We start from the raw sequence: 21,432 nt of genomic DNA on the forward strand, positions 1-21,432 counted from the left end.
CAATCTGAGTTGATAAGGACGGAGCGATTACCGGTTCAGGCGAACATGGCGCTCGCTTGGCAGCCCTTTTGGCAAGCCTATCAGGGTGCTTGTTACCTGAACAAGTCGAGTGTCCTTTTATCCATTGAAGTATGACACAGTTATGCACTGCAACCTTCTCCAATGTCAGATGACAACCCATAACAAGTCCTGAGGTAATTGTTATTCTACTCAGGGCTAAAATAGCTTGTCTACTGTCAGTATAAATTGTAAAAGTCTTACCTACCAAGTTGGATCTGACAATAACGTCAGCGGCAAGTTGTATGGCGATTAACTCCGCCTGTATGACGGTGGTACTTATACCTAAAGGTTCAGATACGTGGAGTCGGAGATCGTACGAGAAGACTCCGGCTCCAGCTCCTTCCCGTCTCTTTGAACCATCAGTGTAGATTTTAAGGCCGTTTTTTACCTCTACTTCTGTGGAGCTTGGGTGAGTGAGATATTTCTTCGTAAAAATGTGTTGTAGGGGTGTAAAGTCCGTTACACACTCCAGAATTGGTGAGTAATCCACCATTTCATTCCAGAGATTGGCATTTTTACTATATCTCTCACCCATTAGAATTCCTGCTGCTCGCAGTCGAGTCATGATCACCAATGCCACCTCTTGGATGAACAAATGAAGTGGCGTTAGGTTTAACATGTTTTCCATGGCTGCAGTGGGGGTAGTCCGCAGCGCACCTGTAACATACAAACACGCAAGTCTCTGTACTTTATTAAGTGCAGTAGTGGATGTAGACTGTAGGGTCTTTGACCACCATACTACTGCACCATAAGTAAGCATAGGTCGGATTACAGCCGTGTAAATCCAGAGGGCATTTCTGGGTGACAAAGCGAATGCAACGTACGCTTTTTTTACTCTATTATCTAGGTGGGCTCTCCATGTCATTTTATTGTCAAGTGTGATGCCCAGATATTTAACTTCTTTTGACAATACCAATGGAGTATCAGCAAGGGATGGCATTCTTGATATTTTCAAATACTTTTTTTACTAAAAATACAATTTTTATAGGTAGTTTATAATTGAGAGGTAAATTACTATCCAATTTAGAGAAAATTGTCGTAATCATGATAAATAAAATAGTGGCAATTAAAAATTAGTGAAGAGGAGGTCGAGATTGAGTTGATTTCAAGAACCAAACGGTTTTAAGTGGAACAGATCGCTCGTTGATCATCGCGTTAAGAAAAAAAGAATTGGGCCAATTAATTTGGCTACAGTTACGACCCGTGGTGGTCTACGCACGTAGCGGGGCCTCCGAAACGCAACAACCGGGTCGCACGCATTCCAAAATACGACCCAGATTTTTCGGTATGGTTCTTAAACATCCAAAAAGAAAACCGTTAAATTTACATTTGAAAAACAAATTTTATTAATTTCCTTAATTTAACCCTCATCCGGTTAACTCAATGTCTAATTTACTTCGAATCCATGCTTGCGCACTTTCTCTTATAGTCTTGGGATGACATTTTAGTTGATAAGGTCATATCTACTATTAGTAAAACTTTCTCTGGTTAGAACGTTTTTAATCACCATTTTCGTTTGCTTTCAACAAAATAATAATAATTTTATGAAAAATAAAATAAATCATAACCAAAAAATAAATTTACTTTAAAAAAATACTTCAACAAAACGTTGAATACAAAATAAACAGTTTTCGTCTTCGATTCTTCGAGCGACTACAAACCCAGAAACCTTCTTTTGCCGTACGCAAACCGAGTCGACTCAAATATGTTAATCTCTTGTTATTAGCAGTATCCGTCCTAAGTTTTCAGGAAAACCTACATATTCTTGTAGGAATAATTTTTTTTATTTAAATAAACTTCAAAACGTTAAAAAGCTCACGTGGGCTGACTCCCGTACTTAAGTTAAACACGTTTCGAGTTTTGCACGTAGGCGAATATCGTGATCTATTGCTTTTTGACGGTGAAGGCGTTTCATACAAATTGCGTCAATAAATATCGATTTAATTGAACGTTTATGCTGTTGTAATAGACTTTATATACGAAGATTATCTTTCTGGTTTATCTCGTTATGACACATTTTGTATTTACTGTAAAATCTCGATATAACGGACTAATACGGGAATTTAGCACTGAATAATAATTAAAAGTAGAATTAACATTAGCATTAGAACTAACAATTCCGGGTTAGCCGTGCGTCTCTTAAAATGGCTAAACCCAAATGTTTCTAGTTCTAGGTTTAGTGATAGTTTTAGTGCTGGAACTAAAACTACAACTAACACTAGACCTACAACTAGAAATAGTTAGGTTTAGCCTCACGTCTCTTAAGACGGTGAAACCCGAATGGTTCTAGTTCTAGGTCTAGTGTTAGTTTTAGTACTAGAACTAAAAGTAGAACTAACACTAGACCTAGAAGCGTTATATATTTTTCATTGCACTACAAAACTATCAATATACATAATCTAACTTTATGCTATATAATTTAGTAATAATTCCTATATAACTAAGAGAAAGAAAATCAACGAGTTAACCAAAAAGACAAGACAAGCAAAAGCACACCGCTATATTGGAGTCGCCGTAGCTGAGCCGCGCGGAGACCAAGCGCAAGGAGAAATTATTGGCCTTGTTACTTGACCCAGAAAATGCCGCCGAAGACATACATACACACCGGAGACAAGGACGTTAGAGAGGCAGAGACGGAACGAATCATAAACTTACAGATTTTATTTTATTTATTAATAAATAAAAAAAAAATACAATTTTAAAATTACAATTCACAATGAGAGTGTAATTATAAAGTTGATGTCGTAAATGAATCTGTTGCGACCACGTTTCAAATTAAGTATGCAGATGCAAAACAAAAATTGCCGTGACTAAACCAAGTCATATTTTTTGATATATTCAGGCTTAGGTCTGAATACAATGAACGTTGTCGTGTTGTGTCGAAACTGTTATTTAGTACGCATTTTTTCTCTAGGGAATTGAAGGTAAATGTTGTCTCACCACCTCAAAAAAAAGAATAAATCATAAATAAATCTTTTGAGATTTTGTTAATTTTGTAAAATGCAAATTGTGACATCATCTCTTTTAACAACATGACATACTTCTTGGTACAGTTCAAGTCGGAGGAGGAGTATTGTGGGACGTTCTTGACCTTGCATAAATTTTGCGGGGAATCGTTGACGACTACGACAACGACAACAAGAAACGGTGGTAATAGAAAACGTCATAAAACGTTCCAGTTCCTGTTTGGCGACGACGACGACAACAAACGATCTTGTACTAAGAATAAGCCAAAAGAGAAACCGACATAAAAAAACGCTGAACGTACACATGCTCTTTTATAGAAACTAGATACAGCTCTGGTTGTTGTCGTCGTTGAAAAGAGATAGAAATTAAAAAAAAAAAGAAGTCTTCGTCGTCTGTAGAAAGAAAGATACAACGGTATGGTACTTAGCAACTCACTTAGCGAACATTTTCCTGAAGAAGATAATTGACCAATTAAGGTCAGAAAACACAATCGAAACCTACTCCTATTGGTTAAAAAAAGAGACTTATCAACATTTCTCGATTTATTTAATTGAGTTGTATCAAAATAATTATTTTCGATCTCGCGCTATTTGAAGAAATGGTTCATTGACTAGAAGAAACGGCGGCAGTTAAAAGATAATTCATGCATGTATGTGGGTCAAAAAAGAAAAAAAGGAGTTGTTGGTGAAAGTGGTGCAATTGTTAAAATAGATATGTATAGTACAACTACAATCAAAAGACAAGATGAATTTTATTGACATGATTATTTACCGATATGTTACGGTTAGAAAGTGAAGATTGCTATTTATTAAGCATAAAATAAAATTAAAACGGAAAGTTTTGTATAAAAACAGATTGGTTAAGGAGAAATAAATTACCAATGTAATAAAAATTAATATACCATATATATTTTATTATTTATTGAATAGGAAATCATTGTCGTGTTATTAATATCTTTAGCCCTCCAAAGGTTTAGGGCAAATGTAGGTCCTTAATGAACCTTAGTATTGTCCTGAAGTCTTGAACCTTTATGTCGGTAGGTAACAGGGTAGTTTTACCGAAGACGTTGTGCCTTAGACGTCCTCTGGCGACGCAATTGCACAGTATATGTTCAGCAGTTTCTGACTCATCGTTGCATAGTCGACAAGTTTGATCCTCAGCTTGTCCAATGTGGAAGAGGTGGTATTTTAGGGGCACATGGCCTGTTAGGTAGCCTGAGAGCGTTCTTAGATCCCCTTTGCTGAGGCATAAAACCTCTTTGGTTTTGTTTTGCGACGGAGTTATCATACTCTTCGCTTGTCTGTGACCTGGAAGTTCTTTCCAGCGTAAGGCTATCTTTGAAGCCTCCCAGTTGTTGATTATTTGTTTTAGGTGGCTTTTTTGTAGTCCACATCCAGGTTGGGGTCCAATGAAGGGCGTGTTTGCTGCCTCTTTGGCCAGCTTATCGGCCTTCTCATTGCCCTCAATGTTGCTGTGACCTGGAACCCACCATAGGGTAACATCATTGCCCCTAGCGAGTTCTCTCAGGTTGTTGGTGCACTCTCTGATCAGTGCGGAGCCACACGTGTAGGCCTGAATTGCGTTTAAGGCGGCCCGACTGTCTGTGAAAATGTTTATGGATGCACCTTTTTGTCCCTTCTGTAGGTTCAAAGCGGTGCAGAAGTTTATAGCAAGAACTTCTGCTTGGAAAATTGTTAAGTCCGAGCCGAGGGGCAATTTGATGTGGCTATTTGGTCCACTGATGCCCATGCCTACTCCAGATCTTACTGTCTTTGAAGCATCGGTGTACCAGGCTAGGGCTCCTCTTTTTAGTTGAGGCCCAATCATCCCTGCTACTAAATATGACCTTATACGGTTGGTTGAAATTGTAATCCGTCGGTATAAGGTCCGTTTTAATTTCAATCAGGTGATTTAGACATGGGTCTTTGAGGATCTCGAGTTGTCCTCTGAGATTACCCTGCATCAACTTGAGTGAAGAAACAGTTTTCAGTGACAAGGCACTTACGGCTGCCTCCTTTTGTATATATATGTGGAGTGGTGTGAGACCAAGTAGGGCTTCCAAAGCAGCCGTCGGACAGGATCTCATTGCACCCGTTATGTTAAGACATGCTAACCGCTGGATTTGTGCCAGCTGTTGTTGAGCTGTCTTATGTTTTGTTTTTGGCCACCAAACCAATGAGGCGTAGGCGACCATGGGTCTGATTATTGCTACGTAGGCACAATGAGCCATTCGTGGTTTGAGACCCCAGTTCCTTCCTAGGAGCCTGCGGCAGATCTGGTTTGCCATGATGGCCTTTTTCCTCACCTTATCTAAGTGTGAGTTCCAGTTTAATTTACTGTCAAGTATTACCCCTAGGTATTTAGTTTCTGTTTTGAGGTTAATAGTTCTACTTTCAATGGAGGGTGCTTTTATTTGTAGCTTCCTTCTCCGAGTGAAAGGGACTATTTCGATTTTATTGGGATTGATGCTGAGCCCATTGCTTCTGCACCAAGTACTGGTGAGTAGTAGGGCTTTCTGCATTAGCTGAGTCATGATTGAATCATATTTACCTCGGATTGCGATTACCAGGTCATCAGCATACCCTTGTATCTTAAATCCGTTTTTAGTTACGGTGTTCATCAAGTCATCAACTACCAGGCACCATAATAGAGGTGATAGCACTCCCCCTTGGGGACATCCTCTTAGCGCCTTTATAGTCTGCCGACTTTTCAACATGGCTATACACCACTTGATTGTCGACGGATGTATGTCTTTTACGTTTAAAGCCTTCTCTATGGATTCATATGAGGTGTTGTCAAACGCACCCTCTATATCTATGAAAGCACAAAGGGCTATCTCTTTGGTTGCAATTGCCTCCTCTAAGGTGCTAGTCAAAGCATGGAGAGCGGTAATTGTTGATTTTGCTTTCTGGTAAGCATGTTGGCTAGGATGGAGTGGATTTGTGAGAAGCACTCCATTCCTTAGGTATTGATCGATTACCTTTTCCATCCCTTTGAGGAGAAATGAAGTTAGGCTAATTGGTCTGTACGCCTTGGGGTCCGCGTTTGAACGCCTACCACCTTTAGGTATGAACACCACCTTTACTTTCCTCCATAGAGTGGGTATATAGCTAAAGCTGTAGCTAGCTATATATAGCGATATTATTATTGGGAGAAGTTCTTCTAAGCCTTTTGGCAGAAAGATAGGCAGAATTCCATTTCCTCCAGGTGATTTTAGGGGCTTGAAATTCGAGATAGCCCACCTTACTCTGTTGGGTGTGAAAATATTCCCACCTGTGCTGCGAACCCTACCTGATGGACGGGTTATGTCCATTACTTCAGGGTCGGCATCTGCAGGAAAGAGCAATAAACTTAAAAAATATTCTTCCATGAGATATACCTCACTTTCCAATATATGATACCTTCTTCCATGTATCTCGGACAATAATACATAAATATGTGATAATTTTTACATTCTTGGATCGTGTATTTTCCTCATACTGCAAGCTAAGTTTGCAGATTACAAATCACACCTGTTTATTATAAATTATAGCTGCAAACTGAAGACAGAACGTCATAGCTGTGACTATGTACTGAAAGTTTTGCAGGGCGAAGTTGCTGAAAGCATTTCTCAAAATTGTTTCAAAAGTCAAAGAACCTAAGATGAGAGTCAAAAGAGACCAATAGTAGTAACCAATAGAGGAGGCATTGAAGAAGACATAATAAACTACACAAATAAACTTAAAGCAGCTTCTTCAATGCTGAAATAGGTATGAAATAGCCTACTTGCGAGGACAGCATTGGACTGGAACCCACAAGACCGCACAAGAGGGAGAAGGAAACGTGGCGGAGATCTATTATGAAAGAGATAAAGGCAACAAGAATTATGAAACACGATGGCGTGCATTTGTCGAAGCCCTAAACATTGAAGAACACCAATTTCATCAGGTTGATTTGGCTCATAGCTATTCAACATGGCTATTCCAATTAATCTGATACAAGGAACCCTAACAGATAACTTTCCAATATTGATTATCACTAACGTTGCCCTATCACTATGTCATGTAAGTTTTAAATTTTTGAAGTTCTCTTTTTTATTAGTTGATGTCTTCAATTGTAACACTGCTCGATACGATATCTCTCTCCGTCTTTCACTCTAAATCAGGAGTTTAATTTTGTCTTCCTTTATCCTTAACCTAACCTCTCGTTCAGCAGTTTCGACTTTTTCAAAGGTGTCATTGACCGTGTGCAATGATGTGCCAAGAATGTTAAGGTCATCTGCATATCTTGAAGAGTATGAGCGCTAATCTGTCACTTTGTTTCTGTCTTGTACACAGTTTGAACTCGTTTGAGAGCGGCCCTTCCAATTTGAATATATAATTCGAGTTGCATGTGCTGTATAACATTGTGTATTTGACCAGCCTCATATGCTAGCAGTCTCAAACTCCCAGAACTTTTCAATTAGTTGTTGACTATATGCTGTGCTAAGCAACGTTATTCCCCTATAATCAATATCAGTGTATGTAGGGTGGTTGTAAATTGTTCTTTTCCATATTTTAATAGCCTGGCAACTTATTGTTTATGCCAAGCGATTTATTTGTTTTTTTCATTTTTTGAGTGCGTGTCCGCAATTGATGGCGGATCGATATTTGGTTCATCTTCGCGTGCTTCTAAGTTTAACACGTATTGAGCCTGAGCCCTAGATGTATTATGGTTTTTTTGGAGTTTTTGGAAGAATTGTATCCATCGATTCATGATCTCCTATTTTTCTGTTAGCCACTCTCCATATCTGGATTTGGTAAAGCAGTTCCTTAGTTTATATCCTCTTTTGAAATCTTTCTCCACTTCTTTTCTTCTGTCTTAGTATCCTTTTAGTTCTCTTTAGTTCTCTTTTGTTGTAATATTTAAATGATAAACATAAAGGCTCTCCTCGTTTAATTCTTTCTTTATTTTAAATCAAAACGATCTTAAATCTTGCGCAATTCAAATACCTATTAAACTAGTTACTAGCAGAGGAAAGTAATTGCACAATTCTTCGACATCGTATCAAGATGCCGAGATGATCATATCCTTCTTTAATCCCACCACTATTCACCTTTCTTTTCCTTATTTCGAAGAAGGAGGTTCACCTCCTTCTTCTCGTTATTATTGTTGGTTTAGGTTTGAAGAAGAACAAGAAGAAGAAGAGGAGCGGTTTTCGCCTCGAGAACGTAGATAGCAAATGGACCAACGACGACGACCAGCAGTGGGTCGCACGCCACCGGTATTCAAATGCACGTCGGCGCAAGAAGTGGCACGTTGGCACACTTCCGAGACCATCGAGTCGACGAGGAACGCGGGGAAGGAAAAGAAGTCGACGACGACGATTTTGCTTGGTAACTATGCGGACACGCTTCCTACAAGATGGAGGGAAACCACAAATTGGGACACTAACAAGAAATTATGTTAAAAGAATTAGGTATTAAAAAATTTAAAAAGGTTAAGTTGGATGAAACGGTTTTTTACCCAAATTGATTTGACTCAAATTAACAATTTTTAATTAAATTAAGGTTAAATTAATTAAGGAGCCAATTTAAGTGTTAGCACTTAACGAAACTTGACGTTGAAAAATATAATAATAATTAATTAAGAGTCTAGTCGATGTGTTGCCAATGAAAACCTACTTTGAAAGTGATAAATGAGATCTCGTTTTAATTAATCATGAGTAAATAAGAATAAGTTTACTCAATCAGTTGAATTTAATCTTATTTAGGGTGTTTTATTTTGTAATTTGTAATTGTAAAATATCTTGTGCATACCTACAGGGTGAGCAGTTTTGATTTGTGCTTCGAAATTAGCATACAAAGACATTCCAAACTAGGCATTACTAGTTACTTATTTGAATATACAACGACCTCTTAGATAACAAATTTTTGTGAATAAAATAAAGAAACTTACCTTTATTGAATGTAAGGGGGAAAAATGAAACAATTCAATGTTTTACAAAGATTTCTTTAAAAAGTAATGGTTTCTATATTACAAAATATTTACGATTTACGATATGACAATAATCAACAATAACGAATAACAAAATAATTAAATACAATAGGTTAGCTAGCGATGAAAAAAAAATACAATCTCATTTCGAAAAATTAAAAAAAAATATATATAATAATAATTTCAATAAATTTTGATTTTGAAAGGATTTTTTGGATGCTTCTTGGATTTATTTCTTGAAGTGTGCGAATTTCAAAAAGAAAGTTAATTTTTTTTTAGGAGATTATTTTATTTTTTTCTTCAGTAAATAAAAATAGTATCACACACGATCTTTTTTGTACATTACGAAAAAACAAAATATGATTCATAATAATAAAAACGAAAAATCTTGGCAAGTTGTGTAATAAGTACAAATAAAAGAATCGATGTTATATAAGAAAATAATTAATAAAAAATATTTTTTTTTCAAGACGGAATCGATTGCGAGAAAATCTTTCAAAAAGACTTGAGATCTCTATAATTTACAAAGAGAAAAAAGGATTATTACAAAAAAAAAACAAGATTACTAGTTACACACAAGATTTAAAACTAAAATCAATAATTTAATTAGATCTATACAAAAATATACAAAAAAAATGTTTACAATGTTCGATGTGGCGAAATTTGTACAATTTATTGGACGGGGACGTTTCTTTATTTATAATTATATAAAAAAAATTATTATACTTTTAGTGACTGTTTCAGAAATTCTTTACGAAATTTCTATAGAACTTTTCTTGTAGAAAATTACAATTACAATACTTAAATATTAAGTACAATGCACAAAAAACTATCACAAGAAATCATTATAATATATTTATGTAAAGTATGCTCAATAAGATAGAAAAAATTTTGACATTTAAAATACTATTTTAGGTTATTTTTAATTGTCAAATATCAATTTTAACTTGTCAAAAATGATTTTTATTGAACATACTGTTTAAGCTTGAAATATAATTATACCTGAGAGGTAAAAACTCATTTTAAGTAAAAAAGCATCAATTAATTTTCGATAATTTTTCTTATTCAAGTAGGAAAAAAGGACGTATAAATATAAATAACAAAAAAGAAGGGAATATTAATAGAATTAAAAAAAAATAGATCAAAATGTGAAAGAATGCACCTGCACGATACCGGTCATTGCACTTTGTCCACAAAATTAGGAATACTCGATCATCTCTCTTTCTCATATATTTACTTTTTTAAATAAATCGCATATTTTAAATGCATTAGTTAATTTTTTTGAGGTACCTTTCTTATAGCACGTTTGGGATGAGAATTACTCAATCAAATAAACTTTATAGTTTATTTTTAATTGGTATTTCAGTTTTGTTATCAAACAATACAACGAATTAACGATAATTTACCATTCATTCTAAGATTTAGGAACTTAATTGAATGAAAAGAATTTTCATTGGGTTTTGGTGACGGAGGTTTTCTTTCTTTTTAGTAATCAAATAATACTTTTTGACCAAAACTCTTAAAAAAACACGTTCCTCCTTAAATAAAAATGTTTGCCATGATTATTGGAAGTTTCAATAAAAAACTCAAAACTATAAATTTTAAACAAATTGATTTTTATATGTTGGCAACATTGTGCTTGTCATTATAACTGTCACACGATTATCATTTGAATTTAACAAATTAAACTGTTTTTTTTATTAAATGCCTCAAAAACCTTAAAAAATTGATTCAACATTCAGATTTATCACCTTTCTAACATATTGCGGCTCTTGTATACATAAGTATTCTTCATTAATTAATAATTACTATAAAAAAATCTTTTTCTTTATTTTATCTTATTATAACTCACTTTAAGATATACAGGGTGTATATCTTTGTTGTAACATGATATTTTTGAGAGTAAAACCACAGTTAATTTATTACATGGTCAGTCAAAAAGATGACCTTGGAAAGATTAATTTTCAAAACAAATTAATAATTTAGTGAATTGAGGTGTTTATAATAATTTTCAGTTTATAAATGTAAATGAAGAATTAAAATGACTCATTTACACGGTATACTTCCGATTTCTTACTAAAAATAATAAATTTTCATGTTATCACCGAAAACATAGGCAACTCAAATAACTTGTCCATTCATTTCTTTCAAATTTAAAATTAAACTTTACATATTTACTTTGTTCTTTTTATAATAAATCAATGACACCGAATTTGATTAAAAATCAATTGTCATTGTGCTATTTAAAAAGAATTCCATCATAAACTTATAAACTGATATTATAAACCCTTATAGTGTAAAGTCTATTAACATTCACAAAATTAACTGTTGCTAATTGTAACAAATTTATTCTTATTTAATCAGATTATCAGGGATTAAAAATTATTATGTTTAATCCTCACATTTAAAAATTAATTAAAAAAAGACCTTTGCGATTTGTTGCCAATATCATATTAATAAATACGTCAAACGAGTCAAGATCCATCTATCAGACCGAATACAAAGATAACAAACGTGTTTTATGATTCATATCATTATTTAAAAGTGAATTATATCAAATTCAAATATGTTTGATAGAATTAATTTTATAACTGTGGTGTTGACTTTTATTAAAAAATAATATAATCTTTAAAACGTCACGTGTCATCTATTTGACGTTTTAACATCTTTAGAGGTTAGAATATTTACCATAATTATGTCAAAAAGAAATTTCTCTACAGTGTGTTAACATTTGCCTTAAAACTCCTCATTCTAGGGATTTCCAGGGGAAAGTAGATTCAAAGTTTTAAATAAATTGAGCTAGCTTATTCATTGGCAAATCTACTTTATGACGCTAATTTGCTCATTTGATATAATAGAAACTTAGGAGTTGATTTAGTTGCTCCTACTTTCAAACAAATTTATTTTGGAGGTGAAATCAACTAATATTTTACTGATATATTAGAATTCCAATAATCATGGCCAAATCAGTTTTAATTGCAATATTATTATCGTATAATTATTGTATTGATAACATAAAACAAACCAATACAGTTTCAACTAAAATTGTAAAAACATAGTTGTAACTATATCAGTCTCTCCCTATGCGTTTATGAATCTGTTGATGTTTAAGTAGATGTGCTTTTTGACGGAAAGCTTTCGCGCAGGTGTCACATCTAAACGGTTTTTCCCCCGTATGCGTTCTAAGGTGTACCTTAATGTTCGATTTATTTAAAAATCCCCGATTGCATATTGTACATCGATGAACAGGTTTCTCTTTACCGAGTAATCCTAAGTTTTGTTCCGATGGGTAAACGCTAGCACTATTATTTGTTTGCTTCTTTTGCGTTCGATTCCGAGATTTTTTCGGCGTAACTGTTGTGGTTGTCGTCGTCGTGTGAGGATAATTCTGTAACATATCCGGACTTTGCATCCGATCATCTTGAGCGGCGTTTAAATGTTGTATCCCGTAATTAGGAACGAATCTTCCGTTTACGGTTAATAATAAATTTTCGGTTGTGGATACAACGTTTGCGGGAGGTGAAGACGTTGAAATGATGTCGCCCGTGTAATTTGTCGAACTAGGAAGTTCTTGTTTCGGTGGTGGGCCATTTTGTAATCGATTCTGTAGTAAAGGCATGTACGATAATAAATTTTGTAAAGTGGGAGTTGCTAAACTGTTCGGACTTTTAAATTCTTCCGATGTTTGATTTGTCGTTGTTGGAACAACAAATTCCGATAAACCTTCTTGAGTGACTATTAAATTTTTTTGTTCATCAACGCAAGCTCTATTAATCCACGAATCCAAATCCATCCAACTATCCCGTGATGTTGGATTATGTTCTGATTCGCCACAATGCGAGGTCGCGTTGTTATTTTGTTGCTGTTGTTGTTGTTGGGCTGCTGAAGTGTCAGCTGAAATCGCGGAAGAAATAATCGCGGCTATATCATCAATCGCCGAAACATCATAATGCGCCACTTCTGTTTTTATATGCGTCACCGAATCCACTGCACTATTCTGTTGTTGTCCGCACTCGTCATAAACTTTACCGCTCGTCACAACCGAGTCCACCATATCGTAAGACAATTTCACCTCGAACTCGTTCTCCGCGAACAAAACCTCTTTAGTATCGCAATCGTTATCATTCGAAACGTTACACGTCGAACTAGAAACGATATTTTGCTCGTTAAAATTATTATAAGAATTATTATTTTCTTCGGTTATCCGTTGAGCTAACGCGTGATAATGATGACCCTGTATACCGTTTATACTTAAATTCGCCGTGTAACCAGCAAACGGAGGTAACGGTTTCAATTCAGCCAAACTACTATTAATCGGTTGAGTATTCATTAAGAAACTGTCCAACGCGTCCGATTCGCTTTCGGTTATTGAGGCTTCAAGCATCTTATCCGCAGCACTCAAATTACTTATCGGAGACTCCAACGACATCAGTTTTTGATCGATGAATTCATTGTGAAGGTTTGTACTCGAATTCGACCAGCACGAAGACGAGAAGACCGTTTCAACGTCCTCTACGTGAGAACCACCGTTTCCGCTGACCGCCATGTTATTTCCCCCTGGTACGTTCGGGTATTTCATCGTTTCCATCTGATGATTGTGGTCGTGGTGTCAGGATATTAATTGAATTGTCATAACCACTGAAACAAAAAATTATTATTAGAAATTAAAATACAATTTAAAATTTTGATCAATTTGTAACGTCACTTCAAAATAAACTGTATTTATCGTAGCTGTTATGTCAACCAACAGACTTATGATAAACGATGAAAAACTCATTTGCAAACATCTCATAGAAGTGTATAAAACGTGTTTACTTCGCGGTGGCCTAATTTAGCCGAGGTTACTACGGTCGCATTTGCGGTATTAACTTAATTAGAGGATAAATATGTCCACCTACACTGATCCTGAAAAAATAGTTAATGCTTTTGCAGATCAATTCTCTGGAGTATATTCTGGTGTCTCTGCTTATAACATGGTTGATGTACACTCTACGTATCCTCCAGTATTTGTTGCCGATGTCACCGAAGAAGAGGTTCTTCATTTCCTAAAAAGGTTGCCTAATAAATTTACTGCTGGTGATGATGATCTTCCTGCATTTTTCATTCGTGATTGCTGTGCAGTTTTTGCAGTTCCGCTTCATTTAATAATTAACCTATCCTTAAGCACTTGCTCGTTTCCTAAACTTTGGAAGCGCTCACGCATTGTTCCTGTATTCAAGCATGGCGAACGTACCAACATTACTGATTATCGACCAATATCGTTATTGTCCAATTTCGCTAAGGTATTTGAACGGATTATTTACAAGATGATTTATCCACAGGTTCAGTCATTTGTGTCACCATATCAGCATGGGTTTATCAAGCGTCGTTCGACCATTACCAACCTCGCGGTGGTTACTGAGGTAATTTGTGAATCTTTGGATAGGGGCGGTCAGGTAGATGTGGTATACACTGATTTTTCTAAAGCATTCGACATGATTCATCATGACGTCCTCTTGTATAAACTTAGTGCTTTTGGCTTATCTCCTAAGTTTATGAAACTATTTGCCTCTTACCTATCGGGTCGTATAAATTATGTGTACTACAACGGTTATGCGTCTATGGAGTTTACGGCTAGGTCTGGTGTTCCTCAGGGCTCAAATCTACTATTTGTTATCTTCTTGAATGACCTTCTAGACAAATTTTCATCAAGCGTACTAGCTTATGCGGATGATCTGAAACTATTCCGACCTATTTTTGCGGACCGTGATGTTGTCAGTCTTCAGTCAGATTTGGACGTCTTGGTGGAATGGTGTAACCGTTATCAGCTAAAGATTAATGCCAATAAGTGCGGTGCGGTTAGTTTTACACGCAAGCTGTCTCCTCTTCCATCTTCTTATTATATAGAAGGTGTTCTTCTTGAGAAACTATCTACAATCAAGGATCTGGGAGTAACTTTTGACCGCAAATTGTCTTTTGTACCTCACATCGAAAATATTGCATCTTCTGCAGCGAGGATGCTTGGTTTCGTTTTGCGCACCTCGCGTGCTTTTTCTGATATCGGTGTGTACAAGACCCTATTTTCGACCTTTGTATTGTCCAAATTGGAATATGGCTCTGTAATTTGGTCGCCACATTATGTGTGTCATAGACTTATATTGGAGAGAATTCAGAGGAGATTTCTCAAATATTTGTCTCTACGCCTGGACGGATCATACCCGGATCGTGGAATGGATTACGCATCCCTGCTGCGGCGTCACAATTTTTCTGCACTAGACGTAAGAAGAAATGACCAGTGCATCAAGTTTTTGCAGAAGTTAGTGCAAGGTGAATTGGATTGTGGTTGGTTGTTGTCGCGGATCATTTTCGCGGTGCCTACGCGTGCAACACGTAATACAAATCAGTTTTATTTGAGGAATTGCAGATCCAATGTTTTAGCCAACTCCCCGGTGCAGAGGATGTGTAAACTAACTAACAATCAATAATAGTGTAAGAGTGTTTATGTAAATTATATTTGTTTTATGGCATGTGTTATTTCTTATTTTCTTTTTCTTGTAATATTGTCCTGTAATTGATCTTTGTTGGGCAATAAAGTGAATTATTATTATTATTATTAAACTGACTAATCTTGTCATCAAAATACATAGTATTTAATTATATCAAAATTTATTAATGGACAAAGAGTTATTGCTTAGAGCTACATCATATACCTGCAAGTCATGCAGCATATGCCCCTTTATCCTTAAGATCAAATCAAGCAATATGAAAAAGAGGATAAGATTAACAGCTTAAGTAAAGGCTAATCTGTGAAGATGATGAGAGTTAACAAGCAGAAGTCTTGTACTGAGGGAGTGCTAGGGTCCAGTCCAAGGAACCACTCATATTTGTAGTAAAATATAGTGAAGAATCATTTTTTTGTTCAAAAATATATCTAATTCAAGTTAGGCAACCTCTCTTACATATTCAAGTAATTTTAAAAAATAGTGACATATTTACCTATTAATTGAAATGTATTATATCTACAAAATACTGGATATTGTATAATCTTCATCATCTAATAACGTTTCTATTAGTTATACGAAATGGATATCTTATTAGATTTATATGAAAGTTATTTTTGTTAATGAAAATTAACTTACTATTTTAATTGACTTGAATAAACTATCCGTTGATTTTCTTCTTACTTTGATGAAACTTAAAGAGATGCATCTGCAAAAAAAAAAACAAAATTAAAAGTTTCAACACAAAACATTTTACTTTTTATACGATACATGTTAAAGATTCTTCGATTAAAACGAACACAAATGAAATTGTTTTATAAAAAGATTTACCGCTTTACTGGCCCATTACGCTATATAACCAAGGTGCGTGACATTCTTGGAATGGGACAACAGCGGCAACCGCCGGCAACAGCACCGAACCACCGGAGATTGTCTTTCTCAACTTGCAACTTAAATTGCTTTTGTTATTATTGTTATTTTAGAATCTTTTCGTTGATTACGTAATCTTAACTCGTTCCGGTTTTAAGATCAATTACCCTCAGCTGCTGATATTAGCTTTTTTTGTTATTTCAATTATAGATTAAAGTATTAGATAAATAATAAATTAATTGTATCGTAATGATTTAATTAAAAAAAAATTATTTATTTATATTCTTAAAATAAAACCTAAATTTAATTTCTTGTTTAGGCAATACAGTAAAACCTCGATATAAAGAATTAATACGAGGAAGAGTGTTAATTATAGCTAAAAGTCCCTGAAGAAAGATTTTGAAGACCCTGAAGACACACGGCTAAACCCGAATGTCTCTTGTTCTAAATCGAGTGTTAGTTCCAGTTTTAGTTCCAGCACTAAAGATAACACTACTATCTGTGCAAAAAGTCAAGGCCCCTCACTTTAGAGATCGATATCTTCGCAACCGCTCCATAAAAAAAATTGCAACAAAATTTGTTGTAATCACTGAACATTTCTACGTAACTTATGTTAATCTGAAAATTTTCGGATCCACGGTTTTCTTGTTACCGCGAGTTAAATGAAAAATGTACCCGATTTTTTACGGAATTGGCAACTTTATCAACTTTGCGATTTTTTTTCTCGAAAACTATCGTACGAAAAAATTTTAATTTTGAACAGGTGGTAGTCTGATGTGTTCTCAATGAGTGGCTTGTTTTATATTTTCGATATTTCATACAGTTTCGCGGAAAATCGCGGTTTAGTAAGACGCCGTTATGTCGAAAACGGTTGGGTGGATTTCTTCGCGGATTTGACCAAAATATGTCAAATAATGTTGGTTGTCGGATTCCGTTATCAGTTTTTCAATATTAAGGCTCTCTATTTTTTTAAGAGTGATTTAATGGAATTACAAATTAAAAAGAAACAGAAATAAGCTCTGCGGGGTGACGAGGGTTCCGGCCGATCGGAACAGATGGTGCGTTCCAGGCAGGACGTCGCGCCTTATTTCTTTATGTAGGCAAGATAAAGGCGCGACGTACTGTCTGGGACGCACCATCTGTTCCGATTGGACGGAACCTTCCTCTCCCCGCATAGCTGATTTCTGTCTCTCTTTAATTTGTAATTCCATTAAATACCTCTTAAAAAATTAGGGAGCCTTATTTTTGAAAAACTGATAACGGAATCCGAAAATCCGCGTTATTTGACATATTTTGGTAAAAACCGCGTTGAAATTCGCCAGGTCGTTTTCGAAATAACAGCATCCTACTAAACCGCGATTTTCCGCGAAACTATATGGAATATCTTCTAACTATATGGAATAATCTATATATTTGGAGAAAAATGGCAAAGTAGACAAAGTTGCTGGCAAAAATCGGGTACTTTTTTCACTTAACTCGCGATAAAAGTAAAACCGCGGACCCGAAAATTTCCAAATTAACATGTGATACGCAGAAATGTTCACTGATTACAATAAACTTTACAGCAATTTTTTCCATCGAGCGGTTACGAAGATATTGATCTCTAAAGTGAGGGGCTTTGACTTTTTGCACGGATAGTAGACATACAACTAGAAAGATTGGGGTTAGTTTCTTAGGTTTCTTCAGACGTACAGCTAAAGCCGAAACTTTTTAGTTCTAGGTCTAGTGTTAGTTCTAGTTTTAGTTCTATCACTAATACTATGACCAGACCTGTAACTAGATACATTCGAGGTTAGTCGTCTTAAGAGACGTGAGGCTAAAGCCGAATGTTTCTAGTTCTAGGTTTTAGTTTTTATTCCAGTACTAACTATGACCAGACATATGAACAGATGAAACCAAAACTAGACTAACACTAGATTTAGAACTAGAAACATTCGGGTTTAGCTGCACGTCTCTTAAGACGGCTGAAAACTAATATTCTTGTTTTAGTTCAATAAAAATATACAACAATCTAGCGTTGAATAACAATAATTAAAACTAAAACTACCATCCTTTATTTATACATCGTATAGACAACTTTGAGAATATTTAAAACTATTTTGTCCGCTATATCAGAATTAAATAAAGTTCGTTATATCGGGATTTTACTGCATCCTGATTCATCTCCTCCTCCTGATTTGTATGACTACATAGTCGGCCGTGGGAAACTGGTAGTAATTTTCAAAGATAATCGTAGGGGGCGCTGATACACTCACATAGTATAGTAATAGAGACTCAGCTTGGTTTCGAACGGGAGTAGGCCACGAGTGTGGCGAGTGCGGAAATTGGCACAGCGGCAGCGTCAGCTTCACTTTCCGCCAGTAACGGTGTCGGCCCGCGCGCGCCATGACGCACTTGGTACCGCTAGGAACGGCGGACGAAGCTGCTTCTCCCCACGACTATAACTAAATAAGTCTTGTATCCCCCTCCTTTTCCTAACTGCTTGATCACGTAAAGTGTGTTAGCAGTGTCTCCCCACCACTTCTTATTACTGATTCTGACACCAAGCCGTCTCATCTTCATGGTTCTTCCCAAAACAATAATCATATCATCAATTATAAGATTATTCAGTTTAGGATAAAAATAAAAGAAATTTCTTTTTGTGCCTATTACATATATGACAAGACTTTAAGTCTTGTACTCGTGGGAGGTAATGACATGAAGGAACAATGCCCACCAAGAGTATTTTACCAGGACCGCGTCGTCCCGATCTCCGAACGATTTACAAACAATAGCTGAGACTGCTGACAAATTATCAATGGCAACGTTATGGATAACGGTCTGAAATGTTAAGCGCAACGCAAACTGGCGGTTTTTTGAAATTTAAATACGCCTCCATACCGTTAGCTACGATCTAGTTAGCCTGATATAGATATTTCATAGGGGCCAACATTTACTTCTTCTTCAAAAACATATAAAGTAAATTTAAGTGAATACTAAATTGGATTCTGATAGAATGCAAATTTTCTCGTCGTCAAAAAAAAATCACTTTGATAATAATCTCGATGTAACGGGTCCAGGAAGAGAGGAATTCTGTGACGGGACGATACCATCTCCGTGCTGGGTCGGTTTTAGAAGAGACGTGCGCCCACGTCCGAATGAACAGTTACGTTTTTAAATCGGTTTGAGTCTCTCGCAATTGTCATTCACCCTGCGACGACGACGATGCTGGCTTCTAGGTCATAACCTTTCACAGATCGACCTCAAAAGAGACATCCCACGCCTGGTGATTGAACCACAACATATCCTTTATTTATAATAAATTAAAATCACTTTTTTTAGTGGAACTTGTCTCATCTATAATAATACGACGGGGAAAGCTTCACACACACAGAGCTAAGGTTACTGACCGTCCCTGAATAAAATGTTGAACTAGCGCCGGCAGTGCGTATACACTATACGAGTCGTTTCTTGTCGAAGAACAGAAAGTTAAAAGAATCCTAACTTAATTTTATTTGAATTTATAGTAATATATTAATTTGACGTTTTAAATTAAAGTCGATGACGTCGAAGTGCAACCACACCATTCAAAGATCGTTTTAGCAAGGAGAAAGTAGACGTTGTTTCGAGAATTTCTTCGTCGTGGTCACGGGACCGTCGTCGATTAACTACTTACGTGCCGAGCACTTTAGTACACCGATCCTTCGATACTTTTTCCTTATTCTCTTCGAGGCAATGTCCCGCGCAACTCGCAACATTGCGAAAGCTCGGAATTTTCGGTTATGCAAGGACCCTGACTCGAAAATCTAGAATTTCGTTGTTACGTCTTTCGATTTAAAAGTAAATAAACTCGTAATAACATAATTCTTCTTCATCAATTATTTGCCATCAAAGTGTTGAAATCGAATTTTTTTTAAATAAATCTTAAAATAAAAAAAATAATATTATTGTAGTTTCTGGTGTTGAGAGCGCGCTCTGTAGATAGACGGAGTCTTTGTTGAGGAAACCGGAAGAGCCAGTGTCTCTTCGATTGGGCGGCTGTAAAAGGGGGGGTATGACGGCGGGCGGCGGTGAGGCCGAGGGGGGCAATGTAGACCACTGACCTACTTTGCCAGCGACGCATACTTACGAAGAATATCTTCGGTACCACCTTGAAGATGGTACATACAAGACACGAAGAAGTAATTTTCAAAGAGGTCGAAGAATTTTTAACACCACCACATTATTCATTAATTTAATCAAAATATAACTTACATGCTTTTTGGAATCCTAATCTTCTAGGTCATATCCAAAGGCACAAACACTTCCCATTGAAATCACCACTGAGGTTGAAGACGAAGATGCAGAAAATATCTTTTAGTGTCACTTATCATTTAACACTAATCAAAATAAAATTTGATCCTCTTCTTATAACTTTAGTTATATATCTTTAGATAAGTCACTGTTAAGTTCTTCGTCCCCTCTTTTCTTCTTTACACTGTGTCACACAGAAGCCGAACGAACGGAAAAAAAGTCCCCCCAAAAAAAATTTAAAAAAAGAGTCGAAAACCTCCGTCACTGGAATGGTGCACAACCGGAGACTGAAGACAGCGCACTGGCAGCCGCGGAGGCCCTACCAAAAGCTGAGGCCTCACCAACACCCCTCCTCAAAGAATAACTGTACCTGTTGTAGACCCATACCGCTGTAACCTACATAACGTTGGTACGATGGTGGGGGCGCTGGTCTCGGGCTTCAGCTTCTGTTGTCTCTTTCTGCTACCACGGATGAACCACGCTATACCATCGAAGACGTCTTTTGCTGCATTCGAAATTTGGGGCCATCGAGATGAATCGATTCTTTTAATTCTTTTTTTTTTGGCATGCTATGAAACTGGTACCGTTCGAAATTGTTTAAGATGTCGATGAAGCCAAAAAATTTATATTAACAACAATAAATGATTCAATTAAAGATAAAGAAAATAATTATCGCGTTAATTTTTTTTTAGGTTATGATTCATATACAATAAATCATTAAATAAAAATCTTTTATAATAATTGAGTTCTTACAATTTGAAAAGTAATTAGCTAAATACCTATATACCTGTTGTTATAAACTAATTACGGTTGAATCGACCCTGTGTTA

The 21,432-nt window shown here is 35.9% G+C and overlaps 1 protein-coding gene across 2 annotated transcripts; it reads right to left on the reverse strand.

Annotated features, from left to right (window-relative positions):
- Positions 1–10,565: 10,565 nt before the first annotated feature.
- LOC111418472 (zinc finger protein ichor) lies at positions 10,566–20,922 on the reverse strand. Of its 2 annotated transcripts, none has more exons than XM_023051015.2 (3): positions 20,565–20,922; positions 16,101–16,170; positions 10,566–13,620 (listed from the first exon to the last, which is right to left on the reverse strand). In XM_023051015.2, the coding sequence occupies exon 3, from the start codon at positions 13,568–13,570 to the stop codon at positions 12,053–12,055; it is 1,518 nt and encodes a 505-aa protein (XP_022906783.1). In that variant the 5' UTR covers positions 13,571–13,620; positions 16,101–16,170; positions 20,565–20,922; the 3' UTR covers positions 10,566–12,052. The 2 variants fall into 2 exon arrangements, with proteins under 2 accessions (XP_022906783.1, XP_071052746.1); XM_071196645.1 differs by lacking the exon at positions 20,565–20,922 and adding an exon at positions 18,587–20,284.
- Between the last annotated feature and the right edge of the window lie 510 nt (positions 20,923–21,432).

Source organism: Onthophagus taurus, chromosome 6 (genome assembly GCF_036711975.1).
Source record: "Onthophagus taurus isolate NC chromosome 6, IU_Otau_3.0, whole genome shotgun sequence".
Lineage (NCBI taxonomy): Eukaryota > Metazoa > Arthropoda > Insecta > Coleoptera > Scarabaeidae > Onthophagus > Onthophagus taurus.